At 33.8% G+C, this 24,500-nt stretch overlaps 1 protein-coding gene across 4 annotated transcripts in view; it reads right to left on the bottom strand.

The window, feature by feature from the left end:
- Positions 1-24,500, bottom strand: part of COL11A1 (collagen type XI alpha 1 chain) — a 197,086-nt gene that overhangs the window by 64,806 nt on the left and 107,780 nt on the right. For all 4 annotated transcript variants that reach the window (XM_072754482.1, XM_072754481.1, XM_072754483.1 and 1 more), the window contains 10 exons: positions 20,246-20,299; positions 20,068-20,112; positions 19,867-19,920; positions 19,684-19,728; positions 15,671-15,724; positions 10,558-10,611; positions 5,446-5,499; positions 2,434-2,541; positions 1,952-2,041; positions 1,646-1,699 (listed from right to left, as the gene is read on the bottom strand). In XM_072754482.1, coding sequence (XP_072610583.1) covers positions 1,646-1,699; positions 1,952-2,041; positions 2,434-2,541; positions 5,446-5,499; positions 10,558-10,611; positions 15,671-15,724; positions 19,684-19,728; positions 19,867-19,920; positions 20,068-20,112; positions 20,246-20,299 — 612 coding nt within the window. The remainder of the gene's footprint in view (positions 1-1,645; positions 1,700-1,951; positions 2,042-2,433; positions 2,542-5,445; positions 5,500-10,557; positions 10,612-15,670; positions 15,725-19,683; positions 19,729-19,866; positions 19,921-20,067; positions 20,113-20,245; positions 20,300-24,500) is intronic.

Below are 24,500 nucleotides of genomic sequence, written 5' to 3'. Positions count from 1 at the left end.
TTTTAAAATGTTCTACATAATTTTATGCACAGAGAAAATCAAATATAGTTACTGAAATAATTATTTTCCTTTCAAAAAATCTTTACTGTATTTACCTTAATCACTGTAATATTACATTTCTGTGATCTGTAAATTAAATATGTTAATCAATCTCCCAAAGATTATAATGCCATGTTCTCTCTATTGGCTATGCTACATACACTTAACTCCAATATCAAGCTTTCTAATATTTCAAATAGGAAGATATGGAGGGATTACGGTGTGTCAGGCACTATGCTATGAATGTACTAAAATAACACAGAAACTTACAGAAAATAATAAGAGAGATACCAATTACATTCCAAAGTAATTTATAAAATGCTAACCATAACAAAAAACACTAAGGGTGAAGAAATATCACCAATAAATGAAATGGAGGCAAACTGGCCAGGTATGACTATAGAGATTTAACATTTAAGCTTCATCTTTTTGGGTGAGTAGAATTTTTGTCAAGTAGAGAAAGGGAAAACAGATTTCCTGGAAGAAGGGGGAAAGTCAGTAGTATTCTCCCTGCAAAGTATAAAAGATGGTGGCAATTTGAGAAGCATGAGGTTCAGTACATTAAGTTAGGTAGAATTAGAGGAAGACAATAAGGTGAATAAAACAGGCTACAGTGACTGGGACTAAGCTGTGAAGATGACTCGTTGGTTATGATATGAAGTGTGTTTCTTAAGGCAGTGTAGAACCATGAGATGCATAAAAGCAGAAGAATGGCATAGTTAAGGGTGTGCACCTGTAATTCTCAAACCAGTGGGCAAACCTGAGCTAAGGAAATGGAGTCAGGGCCATGAGTCAGAGCCATGAGTTAAGACACTACTGAGCAAGGAGAGACAGAAGAATCTGAATGCAGGTGGTAGCAGTGGCAATCAAGAAAGGGGAACAAATTAAAGAAACATTTTGGAGGGGTCACTGATCTGATCATTTTGGAGGGGTGACTTCAACATTTCGTATCAGGAAGTTGAGAGAGAATTTAAAGCCACTTGAAGCTTTTTGCCATGATGAAAAAAATGGCGAATGAGATGAGGCCACTAAAATTGGCGAATTGGCTGCTATTGGTAACGTTTTAGTGTACAGGTAAGAATAAAGGTGAACTCATGGGCAAAAATAAAGGCTGTATTCAATTGCTTTCAGAGGGCTTGATCTGTATCTCAAAAAATAAGAGGTGAAGTAAAAATGTGATATTTGCTCATTTATCAATTATTTCATAAGGTTATGTTAACTACATAAAGCGATCTGGAGAATACATAAATGAATATATGCCTTTCCTGCTTAGGAGGGTATTTTAAAAGCAATGACAAAATTCAAGTCTTATCAAGTATTCACAATGAGACAAATTATGATTTATTTCCTTGGTAATTTAAGAAGCAAGTTGGCTCCTTTTACCTCCTGACAGCAACAGTGGAGTAAATATTTCCAATCGTCTAAACTCTTCTGTTACTGCACTCATTAGTGCATGCAATTAGTAGAAACCAGGCATTGACTGATTTGATTGACGTGTGTTTATTTTCTCTCCCACACACTGTGGGATCACAGCATGAGAGTAATGAAAGAAGAGCTATAATTTGCAACCAAGGGTAGCATGGCTATTTATTATAATCATACTTACAACTGGACCTGGTGGGCCCTGGGGACCTTCTCCTCCTTTCAGTCCAGGTGCACCCTGGGAAATGAGAATAAAAACAAAGAAAATTAATGGATGTGAACTGAATATAAATAAGAGATGTATGATTGATAAAATGAAGATGGTAAGAAGTGTTTTAGACACAAATATACATTGCTATACAGATTATGATAATCAATGCTTATGCTTACATATTTCCCCTCAATTACTCATGAATCTTAGTTAAGTCCTGAGAAAAATGCTTCTGATAAGTAATCTCATTCACATGCTTTATCTGTATGCTGATTATACCTGAGCTCCAGGAAGACCTCTTTCACCTGGGAAACCACGTAGTCCTGCTGGTCCGTCTTTCCCTGAGATACCTTGAGGACCTGGGTCACCCTAAAGAATGTAATACACGTCAATCATAGAGAGTAATTTCTACATGTTTCTATAAGCACAATTGTTATTGCCTCTAACCTGAAAGTAGAGCCTAAATGTCATTCAATAATGAGAATATTGTGTGGAATGTCATATACATTAAAATGAACTGATCACTACCTCTACTAAGAATGTGTATAAATGGATGGCTTTATGATCAACGGAGCTAAGTGATCTTATGTTATCATTCAGTCACACCTTGAAGTAAAATGAACTGAGTATTTTACTTTTGTCTTTCTGATCCATTTAAACACTGTGCTAACATCTGAAGATCCTCTGGACAAGTGATGAGAAGTGATGGTGAAAAGCAAATGAATGTCTCAGGCCAAGAAAATTCCTTCAGCGTGTCTTACCTTTGCACCTTCTTTTCCTGCAGCACCAGGAAGACCTTGCTCACCAGGTGGTCCAGGAGGGCCAGGATGTCCTCGTTCACCTATTGGACCAGTCTCCCCAGTTGGTCCCTAAATTAGATAAGCAAAACCTCATTAGCTCGCTCTTTTACTTTTGGTAAGGATAACACAAATCCCAAATAAAATATTACTCCCTTTCACAGAGCTTATCATTCTCATTTATTTCCATAATGTCACCCCAAAACATAAAAAGTAGTTTTTCTGGGAGGAGTCTGAAAAAAAGTATAATTCTTGGTTAGGGCCTGATTTCCAGAGGTAAATTCAAAGAGCTGGTTTTCTTTGTTGAAAACCAGAAGCGCTTCAGGGTGAGGCCAAAGTACTCTGAAAAACTGTGGTTTTTAACTAGTTTCATCCCATTCCCTCTTTTTATATAAGATGCCAAATGAGTTTAGGAGTCAAAGAGGCATTGGTGCCATATTGGTAGTTACTCAGTGAATCACTGCTTGACAATAAGCCCAGGTTCCCTGGAACCCAAACAACCAAAGTAGTTCTCCTTGGAATTTCCATGACTGGAGACCTCTCTATAGTTAATCTATATTCATTTGACAGAGTCTAGGGAATGTAGCTGGGAGATCCTGGAGACTGTGAGTTTGGGCTGGCAGTTCCTCCTGGCCAAAGGCTGTAACAAATAGCCCGCTGCCTTAAATTGCTGCAGATGCCAAAGTGAAAAATGTCAGGTCATTTATGTGTCCCCTGACTGGTGCTGTTTTGTGGTGCTAAAGTTTAATGAGCTTTCAAGTGTAAATAGAGAATGGTGACCAGTTGCTCTCTATCTCCACTTAGAATAAAGCAAAATGAAGGATTTAAGTTAAAGACATATAAAGGGAAAGTTTTCAGATACTAAGGTTGTTAAACAGTGGAATATGTTGTGAAAGTTGTTTATGTATTGTCCTCCCCTGTTATTTTTCTAAAAAATGCAACAGATTCTTAGCCTCTGGTCTTGGATAAAGAACATATCTCCCTCATATCTGAGTGTAAATTTCTACGTTTAAATTCTTTTAATTATGTATTGCTGAAAGTCCCCAACTTATCATTAATGTACACACATTCCTTCACAAAGGAATTTTTTCTTGAATATCTGATCACTGGAATTTCAATAGTAAGCAATGTAAAATTGGTCCTAATTTAATGGCTATCACCATTCAGACAAAAGTGAGCAGTGATTCACATGACTACAAAAAAATGCAATGAATATCAAATATCAGAATCAATATTGTCCCTTTAAATCACTTCTTTTGTCCTAACATGAAACTTAGGTTACTGAAATAGGGAATTGGATTTTCTCTCTTAAAAAAAAAATAAAGAAAACTAACTCAATGGAAATGCATTCTCAGTAAAACTCCTAATACTTTTCAACAGCAACAAAGATCTCAGAAGCCAGATGTTTACATTAGGCAGAGATGAATTTTCAAAAAGGGTAAGGTCCTGAAATATTCAGTTAAACCCCTTGATGTCTACATTGTAGTTGGCCTTTAATTCTATTTCTATTCATGGATATTCAACATAATAGGAATCATTCTTTAAGTTGTATTTTTTTTTCACAGAAAATTGCCATGAAGTTGGATGAAAAGAAAAAAAAAAGAGTAGCAAATTATTCAGGGAGTATTTTTAAAATTAAAACTGTTAAGCAGTTAAGAGTTCTTCAGCACAGAGGCACCTGGGTAGCTCAGTCAGTTAAGCAACTGCCTCTTGATTTCAGCTCAAGTCATGATCTCACGGTCATAAGACCAAGCCCTGCTTGGGGCTCCAGGCTCAATACGGAGTCTGCTTGAGATTCTCTCCCTCCCTCTGCACCTCCCTCCTTGCATTCACACTCTCTAAATAAATAAATAAATAAATAAATAAATAAATAAATAAATCTTTTTAAAAATAGTTCTTCAGCATATACACAAAAAAGTATGCAAAAGAAATCATACATATTACAATTTTGAAATAAAAGAGTAAACAGTATTTCCCTTGGTTCAGGATTCATCTCTGGAATTAAAGGATTGACCAATCCAAGAATTCTTCATTTTTGCCTCTGTTACACATATTCCTAGAAAGAAGATATAGTTTTTTGTTTCTCTGGTTATATGTGTGTTTGGAAGTACTGTTTGTGTGTTTGTGTGTGTGAGTGTGTGTGTGGGTGTACCTGAGTTATAAAGTGTTAAGAGCCAATTACAGGCTGAGGAAAAAAACTAAAGTGATTAAATAATTAAAGCGCTTATTCAACTGCTCTTTTTTGCTATAATTTGTTATTAACAGGAGTAATATTCCAGTTTAAATGTGTTCTTTCCATTTAATACCACTTTGCCAGAATAAATATTTTCTATTCCCACAAATTATTCTATAAATCAGTAAACTGCATCAATTTTTGAGATTCTTTCTGCCACCTATGCTGAAAAAGCTATTTGTCTTTGTCATTATTTAGCCATACTCAAAGATTACAGACTAATATTTTATCATTGATGGAAATCATTGGTGTAAAGACAGAAATCTTAAGAAACATGCAATATACTAAAAATGTTATAATTTAAGAAAAAAATCTGTGTTCAAAGCTTTATATATTTCTAATATATTATACATCTAAGTCTAACTTATACTCAGGAATCTGAAGTCATTTTGTAACCTGAAATTCTGGGAAAAGATGATGGTCAACCTTTTTAATAAAGCATTTTAGCAGGTAGTGCTGTGGTCAGACTTTCACGTTAACTTCACTGTCAATCTTCTGACTTGACTTTCACAATTTGTTTTATTCTCTTCTATTTAAGGAGCCAACTGAAAAATTTCTTCATCTAAGAGTAGTTTGCTAAAGTTTATGAGATAGGTCAGTTGCATTTATTTAAATGTGATGTAAACTATAAAGTACAACATTTTGAATCATAATAAAATGGGCAGATTTTATATAGCATAGAAAAGATGAAAATATAAACAGGAAAATAAATCTTATTAGAGAAAGAAAGTAAAGGGACATACCTGTGGTCCAACAACACCCCCTGGCCCTGGGGGGCCAGTCTTGCCTTGAAATCCCTAAGGACAGAAAGCATAATCTGTTAAAGGTATACATGACAAAAGTATAAGTTAAAATTTGGTAAGATAACTCACATTAAAACAAGGACACTTTTTTGTTAAAAATATTTATTTTTGGGATCCCTGGGTGGCGCAGCGGTTTGGCGCCTGCCTTTGGCCCAGGGCGCGATCCTGGAGACTCGGGATCGAATCCCACATCGGGCTCCCGGTGCATGGAGCCTGCTTCTCCCTCTGCCTGTGTCTCTGCCTCTCTCTCTCTCACTGTGACTATCATAAATAAATAAAAATTCAAAAATATATAAAAAAAATTTATTTTTAAAATTTATTTTATTGTATTATTTTTCTTATTTGTTTTTGAGGGGGTGGGCAGAGGAAGAGAGAGAGAATCCTAAGCAGGCTCCACACCCAGCGTGGAGCTGAACTGAATGTAGGGCTCAATCTCATGACCTGCGATCACGACCTGAGCTGAAATTAAGAGGCAGATGCTTCACTGACTGAGTCACCCAGGCACCCCTGAAAATAATTTTTTTAAATGCTTAATTATGAGTTATTATATCCCAGTTTTCTTTAAGTTCTAAATTTACTCTCCTCACTATTTCACAGTATGGCCCAATGATTACTTTCAATAAACGTAAAAAAGAAAATAAGACAATGGGATGAAGATGGAAGGAAAGCGTATTCGCAGCCCTATTCCACCTGGTCAAATGACAGTGAGAATCGTAACATAGCAATGTTTATGGATGAAATAAATGATGATTTAGACATCCTTGAAACAGTCCACCGGTTCTATAAACAGAGATAAATCTATGATCTGTGATATTAATGCATTTCCCTTTCCTGCATTCCAACATAAAATAAAACAAGAATAGAACCAAAACAAAATAAAAACAAAAATAAAACAGGATGTAGAGTACCTTTATAAAAAGGACACTTTGCATGGTTAGTAATCATTTCAACATTTTGTCACTATTCTTTCTTAAACCCCTCCCTACCCCAATACAGTTACAAATGTACCTTGTAAATAATGCAGCCATTAAAATAAAATCTGGTAGATGTAAGCAGCGTAGTCACTAAACAAAGCTTTTGAGCATATATTTTGGTGTCTATATTTCTCTAGATTCCTGGGTTATTCATTCTGTATGACTGTTTTATAGTTGGCAAATTTCTTTTTCATGTAAGTTAACTTACATTAAACAGTTGGAGAAGTAGCTTCAAAACATGGGGAGAAGAACCTTCTTAACTGAATTAAAGCAAATAGTGTTTGCAAAAGCATTCATGACAACATGAGACTGGAAATAATAAGATTGGAAAGCAAAGGGCAGACACTGTAGTCCTGTGTTTGTATCACAACCTTCTAGATAACTGATTAAATTATTTATAGCAAAATTTTATAAGTAGGAAAAAGGAAAAGAACTTGTATTTGTAATTACTTGACATTACGGGGAAAGAAAACAGATTTCATCTATTCTTTTAATATCCATTAATTCTTATTGCCACCAAGATTTGTCTTGAGATACCAATTTTAATAGCAAAACAAAGTAATACAAGGGCAATACATCATAGAATTTATTTAGTATTTTATAAACAAAATAGCAACTTGACTGCCTAATTTTAACTTTTCATCTATTTTTTGGTTTGGAAATTTCTGCACACATAACCATGTATATATACATATATAATCACATCTATACCCATGTGTGTATGATGTGTATGTGTGTGTATATATATATATTTCTTTCTCACCAAGACATAACAGCTTACTGTTACCAATTTGTTCACAGGGTTTAGTCCCACGCCTCACCTACTCCTAGATTATCTTAATAACCCTCATGACTACGATCATTTTCTATACGCTGATGAACTCCTCTACAACATACTATTTCTCAAACTCTAATCTGCATCGTGCCCTGAAACTCTCTCCTAAGTGCCTACCAGACATTCCCAATTGTACCTCATGCTTCTCTCCTCAACTTAATATTCTCAGTATAAAGCTAAATGAACACTCTCCTCTGACTCTCCCCCTGTGCTCTCTTTCCTAAAGGAGAGACTAGGTCCAAAGCTCTCCTTCAGTCCTCAGACTCCATCATGTCATCCTGCTATGTCATTAGAAAGAACTCTCTCAAGTGTGGCTTCTTGTCCTTTGTGTAGGAGACTCTTTTATCTAAACTGTAGTTGCCACTTTCCTTGACCACCGCAGGTTTTCAGGTCAAGTTCATGCACTCATCCACTTTGGCTACATTCACGGTCTCACTAAAGCAAATCTAATCAACTCATTGCTAATCATGTATCATGCAACGTCCATTCCAGTTTTTTTTTTTTTTTTAAGATTTTATTTATTTATTCTCAGGAGCACAGAAAGAGAGGCAGAGACCAGCAGAGGGAGAAGCAGGCTCGCTGTGGGGAGCCTGATATGGACTCAATCGCAGTACCCTGGGATCACAATCTGAGTCAAAGGCAGGCACTCAACCACTGAGACACCCAGGTGCCCCCATCCCTTCCAGGTTCTATACAATCTGGATCTAGGCTGTCACTCCAGTTCTTTCTTTGCTCTGAAAATATGTTTTACATTCTAGTCATGTTGATTTTCTACCCTTTCTCTGAATAGCCATACACCACATATTTGTATAGCCTGTTGCCCCTCTCTGGATTATCCTTCTCCCAATTTATGATCACTAAGTTTGACATAAAGATATAAATGTAATACTTGAAAAAAAATTAAAATCTTACAAGTTTTTTTTCTTAGTAACTGAGAGCAAGAACAGTACATAAAAAATGACTGTAATAATAATTAGTGATGAAGATCAACTGATTAAAAATCAATGCTTAATTGAGGAAATTCCGTGAAAAATGTGGAAAGAGAAAATTGTGGGTGCTAGCACATCTGCCTGGGTGACAGATTTGGACAGCGTTGTTAATATGTCTGCTCCTTTACTACATTCAGGGTGTCTGCAAATATCCAATAAATGTGACACAAATAAACCATGTGCATGAAAACTTTCTAATTTACAATGGAGTGTGCTTGTTCAAAATTGTCATATATTAAGACTACACTTGCCATTTAATTTTAGAATAACAAGTTAAATTATGTTTTTCAGAGTCCCTGAAAACAGCAATTTGCTATGTTGGTTCTGCTGTTAGACTTAATAAAAATGTTAACTCCTATTCTGATCATCCGTAAGAAACTAAGTTAATTTTAGGATCACCGTAGGATTTGGCAGTGTGTTCCTGAAACAAATTTGGGTTGTTCCAGCATAACAGAAATTATTTCTAATTATTGCCGGTGGCCTTAAAAAGCTTTGAATTGTAAATGTCAGAATGAAACTTCAAGGATTTCTAGCTGGGGACAAATCCCAAATATAACAAAAGATTTTCTTTTTGAAAATAAGATGACACATATATAACAACATATAGCTGCTCTAGATTCTGATGCTTTCTTGCACAAGGCTATCCTTTGAATCCCAGTCGTCACAGAACAAGGCTAGAAAGGTTCCTGACTATAGGATGATTCACTCTTGCTCTTAAGAGTGGATCTGAAATCAGGAATACAATTTTCCAGAAATAATTCTAGCCTTTGTCTATGAGAACCGCTAGAGGAGAATGTCCACCTTAGAATCACTAGTTAATATGATATTTAAATATGCTTTGTTTAAATTTAAATGTTATATATAATAGAGTTCCTCTGGGTACAAGAAGAAGGTCTTGATTAAATTGAAGACAAAAGGGATTTCACAATGGTGATTCTCTAGGGATCTCTTCCTCAAAAGACATTTTGAAAATATTCTAAAGTTCCTCCCACAAAGCTACACAATGACTTAGTTAAAAATGATTGACTGCAAGATTTGCATGAGAGTGCGTTTGCAAATCTGAGTATGGATTCTCTGCTAAAGAGTTTATTTTATGCTCCTCATGCAGATGTAATTCCCGGGAGGAAACCCAAACAATTTTACTCTTTGGTCTCACTAAATCATATTTGATTCTGCTTTTGAAATCCAAGACTTTGAAGTTTACAATCTGACTAAAATGAAGAAGCTATTACACTAAGAATCATCGCTTGGTGAGCAAAACAGGAATTGAGTTGCTGCTGATAGATTGTTTATCCTACGCAAAAAAATCGTCCTGTTTTCACATCTGCTGCTGTGTGTGCACTACAATGCAACTCCAAATATGTCTTTGCGCTGGCTGCATGCCCTAAAATGACTTTGAACTACATTGTCAAAGCTAGTCTGTGTTATGATTTCCTTAAGAAATCTGGATAAAATTAATCAACAGTGAGATCCAAGAATCAAGTCCAAGGAAACATGCTAAGCTATGATAACTTCTGATTAGACTAACGTCCCCCCGGACAAGCCAGACACATGGTTCTGTAACAGTGGCAGGATAAATAAACAAACCCACAGGGATTCTTAAGCCATACTTAGAGCCCAGTTCCACCCCACCCCCCGCCCGTACAAATTATTGTTATTCACATAAGCTGTTCAGACAATTTGTTTAATGTTATATTCCTCATAATTTAAAAATAAAATTCAGTTGTATATTTTCTTTTACATCTTGTTACTTGAGGTGAAAAGATGCATTGAGCATAGTTTACCCTTATAGTTCCAACATCAGAAAATATTTCATCTCTTTGTTCCAGATAGAAGAAGGTATTAAATGCATAGCTTAGTGTAATGTGTTTCCTTTAGAGAGGGTATGGGTAATAGAGTTGGATGGAATATATCTCTAAACAAATACTTCTGTGAAAGGGTCAAAGCTGCCAACCTTGTAGAGGTGTCCAAAAGATAATGGGATCTTCTCTGTCAGCTCATCCTTAAAGTGTTGTTATTGACAATAAGGACAATCAAATCAAGTAACACTCTATATCAAGTATATTCATGGGTGGTTAGATAAAAATTTGGGTCTATTTATTTTATATATATTTTTTTAATAAAAGTTTCTTTGAAATTAATTTCTCCATTGTCCTTAATCTAGTAGAGGAGCTGTTAATAATAAAATAGCTTTCTGTGAAATGATGAGGTTCCAGAGATGGAAAATTTCAGTCAAAAGAATGGAGTCACTTACAGTCTCTCCACGTTGTCCAGGGTGTCCTGGCAGGCCATCCTTCCCAGGGGGTCCCTGAAATCACAAATATTAGATACCACATGCCATAAATATTTCTTGTTTTATACTTTAAATGTTACGTGTCAGACAATTTTCGCATCATATTTTCATTAGGTATCATATTTTGATGTTCTGTTGATTATATATATGGTATTATGTGTATATATATATCGCTTTAGGAAAATTCTATCTGTAACTGTGACCAAGAGAAAATTGTGTAACTCCGTTAAGAACATTTTACATTTAAATGATTTCATTAGCATCTGTTTTTTTAAAAAAATATTCATAGAGATTTGTATTTTTATTTTTACAAAAAGGTTTAGTTCTTCAGTACTTGACAAATGACTATTTTCCCCTCTTTTTTGGGATCTGCTCCTAATTCAATTTCCTGTGCATCAAGATTTGGATAGCAGAAGGATAGTGTCCTCTAGTGGTGGTCTGAGCTTCTAACTGATAAGAATGAAATACAAATAGAAACAATGGCACTTTTTCTCTCAATTGCTTCAAGTAAAGTGAACAAGGTAAGGTGCAATGTTCAATTTCAGAAGTCATCAGGTCCAAATTTTCCCAGTTGGTTTTCTTGAATATCCTCTTGGGCACGTAATGTTTATTAAGCACTGGACAGCAAATCTACTCTGTTATCACTTTCTCTAAAGGATGCTGTCTGTGTCAAGACTGAAGAAATAAATGAAGCAATTAACTAAGTACTTAAAGTAAACAACTCTGTGTGGTTTCTGTGTTTTAGATACTTAGTAGGAATAGATTGCTTCTTCAGTCTGCATTATGGATTATTCACCCCACTCAGAAATCATTAAGTATCGGGGTCAGATTTCAAAACAGGTTTAATGATATAGGCAGAAATATTCTCACTCTCTAAATAAATGAAGAGAAATGTTCATTTTAATAACATTTTTAATGATAATAGATATACCTCTCACGATATGTTAATCATTTAAACAAATAAAATTATCTTAGAAATACATTATTTACAAAAATCTATTTTCAAATATCATTTATTTTTATACTGAATTAGAAAAAAAAAGGCTTTGTTTCAGAATAAGAAAATTTTCACTGACAGTTTTATTCTGCTGGAGTTAAAAGTCTTTTTTTGACATTGGCTCCAACGGTTCAGGAGAAAGGCCTCCTGACAGTGCCTTGTCCCAGCTCCACTCCCTGATCTCATCATGTCTCTAGTTGCCATCTGAATTAACAGCTCTAATTAATGACTGCTATTATGACATTTCACAAGATTATTGTTTGCTCAGGAATTTGCTCATGTTTTCCAGGATCACCTGAGTGATTCTAGTGTCATCCTCTGAAAAGACCAAAACTGGAATGTTTGTAACCAAGGCCCCAAAACATTTGTGGCCATAATTTAACCACTTCTTCTTTCAAAACCATATATTACGTATTTATGTGCTAGGCACTAGGTATACAGTGATGTAAGAGTTAGCTCTGCCATCAGTTTAATATTGAAACACAGAAATAAAAAGTTGATTGCTAGTAGACTCCATTAAGTTCAGTAAATCAAAACAGTAAATGAAAACAAATTCTGTAGTTTATTACTAGTTTGGCACATACAAGAATAAATGTACTGTCAGGTGGGGACAGTAGTAAAAGTTTTAACTAAAAACACACAGTGACAGTTAAAAGATAGTAAATATGAATCAGACTTTTTTCCCCTACCATACTAAAATGCCTCTCAAATGATGTGTTTTTCCATCAGCATAAACCATTTACATATTTTCTAACAAATCTGTAAATATAAACTTCAATATGTCATTATATTTGCTGATTTGAGAAGCGTAGGTTTTATACTTCCATTGGAAAATATTATAACCCTTTAAAACTGGGATCTTAGATCAAAATGACGTCACCTTGGTATGAATGCAACATGATTTTTAATGACTTTCCTACATATCCTGAGGGAACAGTGTTACGAGACTACATAAAGAATTCATAGCATCATCATTTTTCTTATTTAAGTATAATTTCAAATATTGAGCGATTAATCCTAAATAATTATAATGGTTCCACACTATCCAATAAAAAAAGCAGATTAATTACCAAATAATTTCATGGCAATAATTTTAAAATAATAAATTTACTGGTCAAAGTAGACTGCCCTTTCATGTTGTTGAAAGGCAGTGGATTTATCTAAATTTATCTAAATGAGGGTGTGCATATACAGCAAGACAATCTGTGAAAAGACACTTAAAAATAAACGTTAAGGGTATTTTTTCACTTCCTTTGGAACTGAATTTTTATTTCTCCTCTTCTATAAATAGAATGTATCTCATAATAGTTGTATCATATATCTTAGTCACCACACGTTAAAATTTTTCTTACACGGGGTAACTATATGCTGACATTGGCATGAGATTAACAGACTCTAAACATGAACATTCCAAGCACTCAATACATAATACATGTGTGTACGTGCATCTGTGTGAATCTATATATAAAACCATATACATACACACACAAACACATATACATTTTCTGGATACAATGAAGATGAACCAATTAATTTGTAGAGAAAAGAGCTTGACTCTATCCCTCTACCCGAATTTCTTCCTTCCATAACAAAGAGATGAAGGCATTTCTGTCCTAAATGTTATAAAACTGCATACCAGAGAAATAATAGGTACTTTTATTTCATGCTTTAATGTTTCACTCGTCAGAGAAACAGAGTATAAAAATCATTTTGTTTAGCAGTGAAAGCAATGTTCCTTAACAGTGTCATGTCTCTCCAACTAGACTGCATGCTTCTCAAGTGTAAGCATTTATTAGACTTCTAATACTTCTTAGAGACAAAATGCATGCATGATTAATGGCTTAAAACTTGTTGAAAGATACATGAGAGAATGGACTGAAAAAGTCTGAGGAAAAATGGGTCCAATGGGTTTCTTTGACAATAAAATTACATTACATGAAGGAAACAATTCTTAGCAATATGTACAATACGTACAAATATAAATGGTATGATAATGCAGAAGTTATACATATTACTGGATTTTATGTTGCTAAACAATGATCTATGCATATTGCTTCAAAATACTTACGAAAAAGAAAGTCTTATATATACAATCATTTTGGGAACTGTGTTTTTACTTTCCTACATGTGAAATTTTGCCTGACAATATTATATTTGGAAGGAAACTGAGATAGTGAGTAAACAACCTTATATGCAGGTAGTACTGATATTTTCTTATTTTTAATACTAGCTACTTGCATTAATCCTTTTATAATACTAGAATATAGATAACAACCCTTTTTTGTTATGTTTGCAGTAATAAATCAAAACTGTATCAGAATAATATTTTAAATGGTGCTTTAAAATTGTTACCAAAACAGATTGCTTCAACATTTAACATTTACTGTAAGTTAGTATTTCATGACAAATAATTCATTTTCTAAGGACATGAGCTAAAGTCACATTTGAAAGTTATCAGTGAAATTGAGGGTTATTCAAATCCAATAAAAAATTTAGTTATAAATTAGTTATATTATTACATGAAAAAACATTTGGTTCTCAAATTATTGGCTGATAGTTTTAACTATATTTAGTTTCCCGCTGAGTAGATCATATTTAAACTTTGTTGGTTTTATTTTCAGGCAAAATATTTTTTGCTTTGTTGTTTAAAATATGGCCCATGCAGCAGTCACATTGGCATCATCTGGACCCTTGTCAGTAATGTCAAGACTCAAGACTCACTCCAGAGCTACTAAATCAAATTCACATTTTTAACAAGGTACCAACACAATTTGCATGCACATTTAAGTTTGCATAGCATTATCTAGCATAGACTAAAAGAGTGGCTCACAAACTTTAGCATGCATTGAACTATCTGGAGAATTTGCTAAACACAGGCTAGGCCCCTCTGCTGGAGTTCTGATTAGCTGAGTGAGGTGGCATATGTTGAACAAACCCCAAGTTGCTGATGCTCTGATCCAAGGACCACACTTTGAGAATACCTTTCTTAGACACACGGGTGCTATGGCCTGAAATTCATGTTGAAACCCTAAATCATACGTTGAAATTTGTATGTTGAAATCCTAACCCTCAAGGAGATATTATTAGTAAGTTGGGCGTTTGAGAGGTACATAAGTCATGAAAGTGGAACCTTCATGAATGAGATCAACAACATGAAAGAGGCTTCAGAGAGCTCCCTAGACCCCTCTACCATGTGACGTTACAATAAAAAGTCTGTTACTGGAAAGAGGGGTCTCACCTGACCATACTGACACCCTCATCTAGGACTTCCAGCCTCCAGAACTGTGAGAAATAAACTTCTGTTGTTTATAAGCTATCTGGTCTCTGTGTGGTTTTCGGTTTTTGTTTTTGTTTTTGTTTATAGGAGCTGGAGTGGACTAAAACAGTGGGTAGGTTGATTCTAGTTCTCATAAATAAACTAAGTAGATTGCCAAGAAAAGAAACAGAGAATAATCGAGTGAGCAGTAAGCATATCCTATGTTCCATGAATATTTAAGTATGAGAATAAAGGATTTCAATTAACTTTATGAAGATATTTGGATATCTAAGCAAATTTTTGAAAAGGGGTCTAGGTCAGGAAGGGTTTTAAAAGAATGCATTATAGACACAAAAATAATAAATGCAAATAAACAATTATAATGAGATGTAAGTAAAGTCAATGTAGAGAATGTTTAGGAAGTGACATTTTGAAGGATACATTGGGTGATGGGAGACAAAAGAGAAATTCTGATACAACAAATATTTAAGAATCAGTAACAATTTTTAATGCCATCAATAATATTCATTGCAGTAGAGGAGCATTTGAGAGAATAACATTCATGCATGCTGTTTCTGTCTGTGATATATTTTGAAAGGGTATTTACTAAGATATTTGAATTACATCAGAAACACTCAATAAACTGAAACTGAATAGTTTGAACAAACTGAAAAATGCACATTCTTTGAATTATTCATTGTAATTTTGTTTTTATTAGAACTTTCATCAATATTTGTATCTAAAAATTATTTAAAATATAAACTATAACTGTCAAATTTGAGAATACTGTCCAGTGAAGAAAGATAAACTATGGCACTTACAGGAGGGCCTTTGGGTCCAGGGAATCCAACTGGACCCTGAGGTCCTTGAGGGCCCTGTAAAGAAAAAGTGGTGGAGAAATTTAAGAATATGTTTTGAAAAATACATTTTTGTACCTTGTAGTTTATTTCTACAGATGAACCAAAGCTTGGCATACAGCTTCTTCATTATGGCAATGAAAGAAGATAATCTAAAAGCCAAATGCATGATTTTTCACATTATTCAGTACTCAAAGCCACACACCACATCAATGATCTTTTTTTTTTTCTTTTAAAGATGTTATTTACTCATGAGAGACACAGAAAGAAAGTGGGAGACATAGGCAGAGGCAGAATCAGGTACCCTGTGGGGAGCTCGATGCTGAACTCTATCCCAGGACCATGGGATCATGCTCTGAGCCAAAGGCAGTTGATGCTCAACTCCTGAGCCACCCAAGTACCCCCACATCAATGACCTTAAAATCAAGATCATAAATATTTAGAATTCATATTAAAAGTGAATGGAACATAGATCTATCAAGAAGCTCCACAGATGCTGGACTTTCAACATTGGTTAGAAACATTCCTAAAGAAGACTATTACAATTCCATAGCCTTCCGCCCAAAGCCTTTTTAAAATTGATTCTATAAATGTTCTGGTTCCAGTCATACAAAACTAAAAGAAAAAAAATAAGTGGCTAATTTAGAAAGACCTTCAACTTCTATATTTAAAATTTATATTTGAAGATGTCAATATCTCATTTTACTCATATAGTAACTTATTTTGTAGACAAGATGAAAACACTTTATTATATAATCGTTTTCATTAACATTCAACCCAAATATACATTTATAATATTGTTCTTAACTTGATGCTTAATTAACTATATTATGCAACACTCATATTTACATATCTTTAAAATACAGAAAGTAGACATTATACTGATAGCAAAATAATTGGTAAAGTTAATCCTTTATGTTCCCAGAACATAATAATTACATTTCTAGAATAAACATATGTAAAATGGAAGATAAGAAATAAGATTTCTTAAGTAACTCAACTAGAATAGGATTTATTTAAACTTAAATAAAAAATAAAGTTTACTGAAATTAGTCTTTAATAGAGTTTACTCTCCTCAGTTTATCAGTTTAGCCTTTTCAAGGGAAATGTCATTATCATTTTTAAATCAATACTAGTTCAGAGATCATCACAACTTATCGCTATTACCAGCATCTCATCTTAAAACCAAAAAAGAAACATCAAAGTAAGATATGTCACTAAATAAATAGATAATACAGTTACCAAAACCCCTGGGCAACTCTTGAGACTCACGAATTTTGGTACTCTTATTATAGAAGGAAACTATCATTTTCAATATCTATCATAATAACCTAAAAGTTATAAAACAGTTTTATTTATATTTTATTTTTAAAATATTTTATTTATTTATTTGAGAGAGAGAGAGAGAGAGATAGCGAGACAGAGCATGAGCAGAAAGAAGGTGGAGAAACAGGCTTCCTGCTGAGCAGGGAGCCCTACATAGGCTCCATTCTAGGACCCTGGGATCATGACCTGAGCCAAAGGCAGATGCTTAATTGACTGAGCTACCCAGGCACCCCTGGAAATACCTATTTTTGTCCATTTTAATGTACTTCTTTAACAATATGTTTATTTGTAAGGACACCTGGGTGGCTCAGCACTTGAAGGTCTTCCTCTGGCTCAGGGCATGATCCCGGTGTTCCTGGGTCCAGTCCCACATCAGGCTCCCTGTGAAGAGCCTGCTTCTCAAACTGAATGTTGGACACCCAACCAACTGAAAGTCCCAGGTGCTTCAAAGTTTTATTTTAAACACAAAATTTTTAAAATGGTATTTTTTTAGGTTATGTAGCAAACTTAATTTTTCTAATTTCTCAAAATATCATTTCTTTGCTTTCCAAATTTTGGCTCCTTTTCAGATAAAATTTGATTTTTGAATTTAAGTATCTTTATGGATAACATCATCAAAACATCACTTTTCTAGAGAACACAAAGAAAAGGTGGGTCTTTATAAAATTCCACAAAGAGCATGGACATGTCCTGTCTGTATTTATTAAAATAGTCTCCAAGTGAAGTGGAAAATACATACTCAGTGTAATGATGGTGCTGGAACCCAACCAGGGTTGACAGATATAATACCCAGTGTCAGTGAAATTTGAATTTTAGATAAATAATGAATAGTTTTAATATGTCCCGAATATTGCAAGGGACATGCTTACATCACAAACTATTCTGTTGCATACGTAAAACTTCTAACTTTATTGGGTGTCTTAGTCCTTTTGTTTGTTTTTATTTTGTTTTGTTTAGTTTTTGTTAAATCTAATAATCTTAGACCCAACTAAAAGCTATGAACTAAGTCTTTAATAACAGACATCTGTGATCTGCAAATCATGAGTATGAGGAATTATATTTAAGTTGCAGAATATCCTAATGAGTAAATATATAATCATATATATATAATATATCAAGGCATGTTTATAATATGTACATGCAATAATATGTACATTTATAAACAAACATATGGTGGAGGTTTTTTTGTTTTTTTTTTTTTAAGATTTTATTTATTTATTTATTTATTTATGAGAGAGAGGAGGGCAGAGACACGGGCAGAGCAAGAAGCAGGCTCTTCACAGGGAGCCTGATGTGGGACTGGACCCAGGAACCCCGGGATCACACCCTGAGCCAGAGGAAGACGCTCAAGTGCTGAGCCACCCAGGGGTCCCCAAAATACACTTTTCTTATTGTCAAAGTACTTTTACAATTACAAAGTAATCATACTGTAGGGCCACAGTGTTATGTTCCAAAGTTGTAAATTCATATGGTTAATCATGATATTTTGGAATGCTCAAGCAAAATATGAAAAAGAGGAACAGTTTGTGCTTTAAAGACAAAACTCCTGGTTTTGCTACTATTTATGAAATGGTTCTACTCCATTTAATGAATTAGCCATATTAATTAAACTGCATCTTATTAAGACAATTTTGACCATAAAATTTTTCAAATGTATATATTATTCGTGCACTCGGAATGTACAGAATGGACTCAATTTGGGGCTAGTTCATCAAGAGTGACAAACAATAAAAGTTTAATTTAATTAAGGATGAATCAAAGCCTTGAAATAACTGTAATTAAGTGTTTTTTTCCTCACATCTTATGTACTGACGTTTCTATCACAAATAGAAACTTTGTTTCCCCCCCCAAAATTACTTATCCTCAGTTTTTTGGGGTGTTTTGTATAAACATCATAGATGTTTCTGTTTCTCTTTTGGTGAAATACCTACTGTAAATTTCAAACAATTATATACAAAAATAAATTACTATGACTGCATATACTAAACATTGTTATAGAATATTGAGAAGTGAGTTTAACTTCTTTAACAGTAGTACAGAATTAACATTTAAAATTCTTTCAAGAATATAGCTTTCAAAAACTCTTGCTACAAAAGTGTTGTATTTTGCCAAAAGAAAACAAATAAAGGGCATGCTTACTCATGTATATTTAGCTTTATTTTATATCAGTTGAAAATCAATTTACTAAATAGTTTTTCTATTTACTGGAATAGATGTTTTATCTTGATTTGAATGTATATCGATTGTGACTTAATGGCTACTGGGAGCTTGCATTTTACCAACATAATACTGCTTCCAGCTCCATGGACAAAATGAATATCGATAGGGAAAGCAAGGGGAATGAAGGAGACAGCCTAGCTGTTACACGGATATTAAAATATATATATTTTGGTTTGAGTTTAAGAGTGACATCATAGGGCAGTTATGCACAATATTTCTCTCATTTCTATAACAAAATTAGTAGCACATAACTGATGACGCATTTTTTTTTAAGAAGCAAATTTTTAAAAAATAGGAATTTTTAAATTCTGGCTAGATATTGCAAATTACTGTGTGCATGTATTTGCAGACACACACACCTTTTCCCAGAAATTTAAACACTTGTAAAACATTCATATTTATTTTATATTACATTACTGAAGCATACTCACTCTTTCTCCAGGAGGGCCAGGAGGACCGTCACCGCCCGAAGTACCCTAGCAACAACAACAACAACAAAAAGAAAGAAAAACAGGAAAAAAAGAAAAAGAAAAATCAGTTTTGATTCCTTCTCCTAGCATTTGTCGTCTTCAAGAAGAACTTAGAGCAAACTCAAATGAAACAACTTATAATACCTTTGGGCCAGGTTTCCCGGTGGGACCTCTCGCACCTCTTGAACCTCGAGGACCCTGCAAGTGAGAGCGAAAGATGAAACTGATCTAGTGCCAAGCCCATACAAAAGCACAGAATCAGTTTTTAGCTTTGAAGAAAATGATCTTGGGAAATTAAATACAAAACAAAACACAAAAATCATTATTTTAAATTAAGGCACCCACCGTTGGACCACGCTGACCCCGAGGGCCTGGTTTGCCAGCTACACCCTGCCAAAGACAGTTCAAACAGTTTCAGTATGTAGCGCATCACAGTGAATTGTGAGTCTGGTGCTGAGAGACAGGTACTCATTCGAGAACATTCATAGTAGATAGTCCAAGGCAATATGTTTATATACCATACCCGTGCACCTTTCTCTCCATTGGCACCTGGAAACCCAGGAAATCCAGTGGAACCCTACAAAAAATAAAAATAATAAACAATGAGTATGGTAACTAACATTTTTAGCCATGAGCTGTAAGTCTTTTGGAACACACTGAGTCTCACAAACTGGTAATATTTAAATCAGAAATATAATTTTAAGATACCATACAATCTATTTGTGTAATTGAAAATGAACTTACAGTGACATCTGAAATCCTGGAAGCATTGAAAGCATTAATTGATAAAACATATTTCAGTTTTTAACTTTAAAATAATTAATCAAATGTCATCATTTCTCATATTAGAAAAATTGCAACTAAAGGACATTTTATATAAAATAATTTTGACTTACAATTCTACATACTTGCCTCAACCTGAAAGAAAAAACCTATGTTCCATGAGCACAAATAATTAAGTATTAAAATAGGAATTTCATAAAACAGTTTTCCAGAATTAACATTACTACATTTGTATGTTTATCACTTTTTAGTTTATTTTTATATACTGTTAGAACTAAATAAAATCATAAAGACTAAAAATCTTCCTCCACCTTTTCTGTTTGATGCTTGAATGAGGTTAGATCTAGCTGGGAGTCAGAAAATCTAGCATTCATATCCTTTTTTTGGAATTCCAAAGTCATAAATTCAAGACTTATGTTTTATCATACACTCACCTAAGTAAGTTGGGTACATTACTTATCCTCTTTGAGCATAGCCTTTTCTTCTGCAAAATGAGGGCACTCACCCAAATTTTATAGGCATTTTGAATGTGTGGGAGGTTAGAATAAAAGAAGCCAGGGTATAAAAATGATAATAATAGATTACAATGAATATTGGTTATTTAGAGATGCAACAAGAACAGTAACAGCATCATGTCATTTCATCTACAAACCGCCACACTTTGCAGATGGAAAATAATTTCCCCACTTCACTTTTTTGCATATGTCCAGATTTTCAGCTGCTCAGAGATTCCTTCGAACATCACTGTCATTGGTTTGCTTCATCATCGTGTCATGAATAGAAGAAATTAAGGTTCAGTTCCTTTCTCCTCAACTTGCTAACTATGAGACTCTGGAAAGTATGGGAGGGCTTCCAAATACTCACTTTTCCTATTCAGACCACTATATAAATTAAATCCAATAATGTGTAAAGTATCTAGCAGAGTAGTAGACATTCAGATTTGATACACTTCCCCTATGTTAATGGAGATATAACAAAGCCTTCTTTAACTTCATACATTCCTTGCATTTTTTTACCCATTCACTTGGATTGGATTATCCCTAAAGTAATATTTTTCTAAGTGATATGTGGTCCCTCTGTATCAGAATAATCCAGAGTGATTCTGTCTTATTAGGATTTATATCTCTGGCAGTAGGATCCAGGAATCTGCATTTTTAACAATTTCTCCAGGTGCTATATTCAACTGATATCAATTTATATTTCCTCCTCAAGTCAGGAAAATCATATGTGAAGCCTTATGATAGTCAAAACAATAACCCATAGTATGCACTGCTAATCTTTTTCTTATGATTCATTTCCCAATATAGTTTAGTTCGTATCTATAGAGGTTACTATGGGATTCACCTGAGGACAATTGTTAGGTCATGCAATATTCACATAATGGGGGAATAATGTCTGCAAATTACATTTTTTGAAGGGCTTTCAAAGCCATTGCTCTTTCTCTCCAGAGAATCAGATTGTTAAATCTGGTAGAGCATTACTATGTGACTACTCTAGGAATTTGACAAGTGAGTATAATCCAATATGGAAATAATCTACTCTATCAGATTTTATTTGAGAACAAATATTCTTTTCTGTCTTGAGAAGAATAGACAACTAATCATATTTATAGAGACTCCATTCAAACAAATTGCTCTATGCATCAATTTTATTTCTCATAAATTCATTTTCTTCAATAGTTTCTGCTCTAAGAAACTTATGGAAAAATAACAAAAACGCCCAATCCACCAACTAAACCATTTATAATATATGGACATAATCTTCCTCTTCTCTCACATACGGGGTTATCACCAATATATAGAATTACCATGAAAAGGCATTATAATGCTTTAAATGGAAAGAACAAACAGTAAACGAAATGCCCCAAAGTCAAAGGTTAATGGTGAGATTGGCTCACTAATGGTGAAACTTTCAAATTTATTTGAATGCTGTTTTAAATATAAAGAATTCTACATTAAAATGCATTTTACTTTTTGAAGTAGCTATCATTGTATAGTACTTATAGTGGTGTGACTTGCAAATAACCATTGTGATTTATATTGCTAGAAAGATAATAAATAAATTATATTGTCTAATTATAGTCCTTAAACATCTTAGAAGAGATTAGCAGCCAAATTTCACTTTAAGTATAGATTTAAATCTATTCAAAATTCATTGGCTCCCACATAAGGAAAAAAAAGTGAAGCTATTTTTGATCTTTAATGAGCCTTTTTTTTCATTTTAGAATCAAGAAACATAAATCATTTTTGATCATACAAAAATTGTTATGAAGAAAAGTAATAAAAAAAGTTTCAGACATTTTGGTTAAAGGTTAAAAAACATTTCTCTCTAGTCATTCTGGTGTGTCTTGTTAACAAAAATAACTCAAAGAATATTGAACAGAGTATTGTCTCAGGAAAAACAGAAGAAAATAAGAATGTCAAATAAAAGAATATTGTGTTCATTCAAGTAATATGACAGTTTTATGTTTTTAAATCAAAACACCACAATTGCAATTCAACTTTGTAATTAGATCAAGAACTCTGCAAGAGATCTAAAGATACCTTAAGGTTGTGGGTTATACAGTGAATGTCCTCTTCTACTCATAATACTTTTGAAAATGCTTGATATTTGAAAGGGACTTAGCTAGGAGATAGGGCAGTATATTAGGGACAATATTTAAAAGGTAAAACTCATTAATCAGTGTTCTAAATGTAGCTAGAAACCTTTAAATGATGCTCATATTATTCTTAAATCACAAATGAAATGGATCTCATTCTAGAAGGGGCTTACAGCATTATGTTTACCTCCTATTATACAAGGAAATGTGTATTTTCTAGAGACTCAATGGAAAATTATAAGGCAAAACCATGTGGTATGCCTAATGTCATCACATGACAATGAGCAAACACAAGTGCATGTAGTTCACATGTGTCAAAAGGAAAGACATTTTGGCTTCCCAATGATTTGGGAAAGACTTTGGCTTTCCCAATAAGTAAAACTTATTAACAAATGTATGTTTGGGAATTATTATATAAACAGGATTTTTCCTTGTGTCTGATACTTGACAAGCCTAAATGGATCAGAGATAGATAGATGATAGATATAGATAGATAGATAGATAGATGATAGATAGATAGATAGATAGATAGATAGATAGATAGATAGATAATCTAGGTAGTCTTACGGGCATATACCCACTTTAATAGTAATAACAAAATGCATATATTAATTTTGTAAACCACTTTACTTAACTAGGCAACACATGAAGTGCAGCCTTGACAAAGTTTTATGATTAGCTTGAGGAAAAGTAGTACACCAAAGTAAAAATATATTTTAAAAATCATCAATTTTAAAATATATATTTTAAATAGTTAAAAATGGAATTCGAGTTCTATAGTGGATTGAATAGTGGCCCCAAGTCAATATATCCAATAGTCAAGTCTCTGTAACATGAAATGTTGCCTTATTTGGAAAAAGAGGTCTTTGTAGGTGTAAATTAAGTGAAGAGTCTTGAAGTGAAACCATCCTGGATTACCCAGGTGATTCCTAAGAGCAAAGATAAGTGTCTTTATAAGTGATGGAAGAGAAGACATAGAAGAAAAAAAAATGGTCATGTGGAGAAGGCAGCAGAGATTGCAGTTAAGCAGACACAAACTAAAGGACTTCCCTGGACTACCAGAAGCTAGAAGAGGCAAGGAGAGACTCTCTCTCAGAGCTTTTGAGGGGACTAGAGGCTCTGCTGACACCTTGATTTTAGGCTTTTGATCTCAAGAACTGTAAGAGAATAAATTTCCATTGTTTTAAGTCACCAAGTCTGTGGAGATTTGTTACAGTAGCCCTAGGAAACAAAATACTGTGGAAATGAGGGAAAATAAAGATGATGAAAGATGTATTGTAATTCTTTTTTTTTTAAGCAGCAAATAGAAATTCCAACCCTTAGGGTACCAGAAATGAAATTGAAAGCTATTCTCCATCACCTATCATCCTCATTATAACTTCTAGATATACTACGA

The sequence above is a fragment of the Vulpes vulpes genome, chromosome 3 (genome assembly GCF_048418805.1).
Source record: "Vulpes vulpes isolate BD-2025 chromosome 3, VulVul3, whole genome shotgun sequence".
Taxonomy (NCBI): domain Eukaryota; kingdom Metazoa; phylum Chordata; class Mammalia; order Carnivora; family Canidae; genus Vulpes; species Vulpes vulpes.
Note: the sequence above shows the minus strand (reverse complement) of the source record. Positions and strands in the feature narration are given on the sequence as shown.